The following is a 3,035-nucleotide window of genomic DNA, read 5'->3' as shown; positions in this document are numbered from 1 at the left end:
GAACTTACCTTTGAGTATCCGTGGCACTCTCTTGTCACACAGGACCCCAAATGCTAACCTCCACTTCATCCATCCTACTCCAATACGGTGTGTGACATCATCGTCGATCTCCCACCCCCCTGGATAACCGACCCAAGGTACTTGAAGCTTTGGGATGACTTGTGATTCAAGCCTCACATCCACACCCACTTCTCCCGGCTCAGCGCTGAACTTACACTCCAGGTATTCCGTCTCCGTTCTGCTCAGCTTGAAACCCTTAGACTCAAGAGCCTGTCTCCAAACCTCCAGCCTCTCGTTAACACCGGCTCGCGACTCATCAATCAGAACTATGTCATCGGCTAATAGCATGCACCATGGCACCTCCCCTTGAATATGGTGCGTTAACGTGTCCTTCACCTGGGCGAAAAATTCAGGAAATGGCCAAAATAAAATAAAAACAAGAGAATGAAAGTGGGGGTGGGGGTAGGGGTGGGTGAGGGATAGTAGGGTGGGTGGTAACGGAAAAACTGAAATTTGAAAAAAAGAAGAAAGAAAAAACCTTTTTTTGAGAGAGGGAGTGGAGTGGGTTGGTGAGGGTAGGGAAGGTTGAGAAGGAGTTTTGGAAAATGTTTTTCCTTCTCTTGATAAGGAAAATATTTTCCTCCAATTGGAGGAAAATTAGTTCATAAGAAAAATATTTTCTAAAACATTAAGCCAACCAAACATGAGAAAATTGGAAAACATTTTCCGGAAAATATTTTCCTTCCTACCAAACACACCCTAAGTGTGCAATAGTTAAACTCTTTAAAAAAAGTTAGGCAATGAGTTAGATGATATTTATACATACTTGGTGGTTTAAGAATTTAATGTTAAATATTTGCACGTGCACTGTGCACACAGGCGGATTTATGGTCCAAATTACGGGGTACGTGAATTCATGGTTTCTCTGTCAAATTAAATTAGATTTTTATGTACGTATTTCATAGAATTGGTCTAATATTATTTGTTGTCATCCATGCTCCAAAAAAGACTGAATGGTGTACTTCGTTATATTTGATTATTTACTGAGAAGAACAGGGATCAGTTCCCACTTAATACTTTCTTTTTACTTTTTTTCTCGGTACTCTCATATTCTAGAAAATCTAAATCCGCCGCTGATTGTGCCAGGGGTGCTTAATATATAACTCACACTTTCTAGCAATTAATCATAGAAATTGAGGAGTACTACTCTATAAATTTGTTTATATTAATGTGTTGTACTCTCTACATATAGGAGGATCGCTTTTTCTTTTTTTTCTTTTTAAAGCAAGGTAGATGGGTGGTCTAAACAAGGTTAAGAAACCGTACGTGCAGAAGTTATATATATACACTTGTATGAAGAGTCAAAATTAAATGATATGCATGTCATTTTCATAGATTAAAAGAAAGGTTTCCTTTTAGGATGACTTTTTCTAATGGGGAGAAGTTGAACATAGACTTATTTTGATAGGGCATGCCCTCTTGATTGACGGGGACTAAATTAAGACCGGAATCAGTGTGCTCTTTTAGTTATTCAATTTAGATTACAAGCCAAAAAAAAAAAAAAAATGGTCATCGATTTTACCAATTTTCTATCGCATTGACCATATTTAATTATATCAAAGTCAATTTAAACATTTTGCATTTAGACCCCTGTTTTTTACCCCTCCCGCAAAAAATATTATTTTTTTTATTATAATTTTAAATTTCTATTTTTTCTTTTTTCTGCACCACCCACCCATCAATCTGCGTCCCTCCCTCCCCCCCTACCCCCCTCAAAAATATTTTTTAATATATTTTCCAATTTTAGTTTTTTTATTTATCGGTTTAAAGGTTCAAAATTTTATAAGTTCCAAAGTTATGAGTTCGGAGATTTATGTGTTTGGAAGTTTACGGGTTTAGAAATTCCGCGGTTTCGAAAGTTTATGAAAAATGTGGGTTCGGAAGGTTGCTGGTTTGAAAGTTTATGGCTTCATGTTTATTATATCTAAATTATTTATGAATACTCTTGAGAAGTTATTTTCCTTAATTTGCGTACCAAACACCGAAAAATGAATAAGATTACTACTTGTTTTCCAAGAAAATATTTTCTTGGAAAACATTTTCCGTTATACCAAACACACCCTTATAAATATAATATTTTCACACTCTATCACGTTAAGTCAATTACATACAATCTTTTATAACAAATATATATCAGTAACCTACAAAAGATGATATATACCTTGTTATATTAGTTAAAAATTTATTGATAGTATAAAAATCTTTTACAAAAGTGATCAATACACAAGAACCCTTTTGGTCTTTTTCCCTGTTGACCTTATCAGTTTTGACCAAAACCCTTCTTTCTTCTTTTGTCCATTCATAAATCCACCTGATCTTGCAACAAAAGCTATCGATCTGCTTTTTCTCAAACCACCTCCGGTGCCGGCGCCGGCACCGATGATGCTGACGAAAGAGAAGGGACCCACAACGTCGGAGGTGATACGGCGGTGGCCGCCACCACGTGGAGAATCACAAGTGGAAGAAGAAGTAGAGGAAAATAAAGAAGAGGTAGATGAAGATATTACTGCTATTGTTGCTGTTGAAGCAGAAAGCTTGTTAAGTCTTTCTCTGAGACAACAAGAACAAACTCCTGGTTGTTGTTTATGATCTGGATGTTTCTTGCATATAATTTCTGACTCATGAGTAAAAGCCATAATTCTTCGCACGTAATGAATTATGAATGAGTAATGACTAATGACCAAATTGCATGTGAGTGGGAATATGAAGATAAGATGTGTATATATATACAGAAAAATATAGTGGATGTTGGGGGTACCAAGGAGTCAAAGGAACGTGCGTAAAGGATGAGTTATCAGTGTGAAATTGGAATTTGTGTCAGCTGTTTTCGAGTGTTTAATTAGGAGAAGACGTAGATTTATGGGGACCGTGTGTGTGGGTCACGACGTTACCGACTTTGCTTCTGTTTTTATGATCACTCTCAATCGGAGTCACGCAGACTCGGAATTTGATCGAATGTTACGGGTGCACTTTTG

General features: G+C 36.9%; 1 protein-coding gene across 1 annotated transcript; it reads right to left on the bottom strand.

The window, feature by feature from the left end:
• Positions 1-2,125: 2,125 nt before the first annotated feature.
• On the bottom strand, positions 2,126-2,772 carry LOC109221284. The gene has a single exon (XM_019385749.1). The coding sequence runs from the start codon at positions 2,694-2,696 to the stop codon at positions 2,277-2,279; it is 420 nt and encodes a 139-aa protein (XP_019241294.1). The 5' UTR covers positions 2,697-2,772; the 3' UTR covers positions 2,126-2,276.
• Positions 2,773-3,035: the final 263 nt, after the last annotated feature.

The sequence above is a fragment of the Nicotiana attenuata genome, unplaced genomic scaffold, assembly GCF_001879085.1.
Source record: "Nicotiana attenuata strain UT unplaced genomic scaffold, NIATTr2, whole genome shotgun sequence".
Classification (NCBI taxonomy): Eukaryota; Viridiplantae; Streptophyta; class Magnoliopsida; order Solanales; family Solanaceae; genus Nicotiana; species Nicotiana attenuata.
Note: the sequence above shows the minus strand (reverse complement) of the source record. Positions and strands in the feature narration are given on the sequence as shown.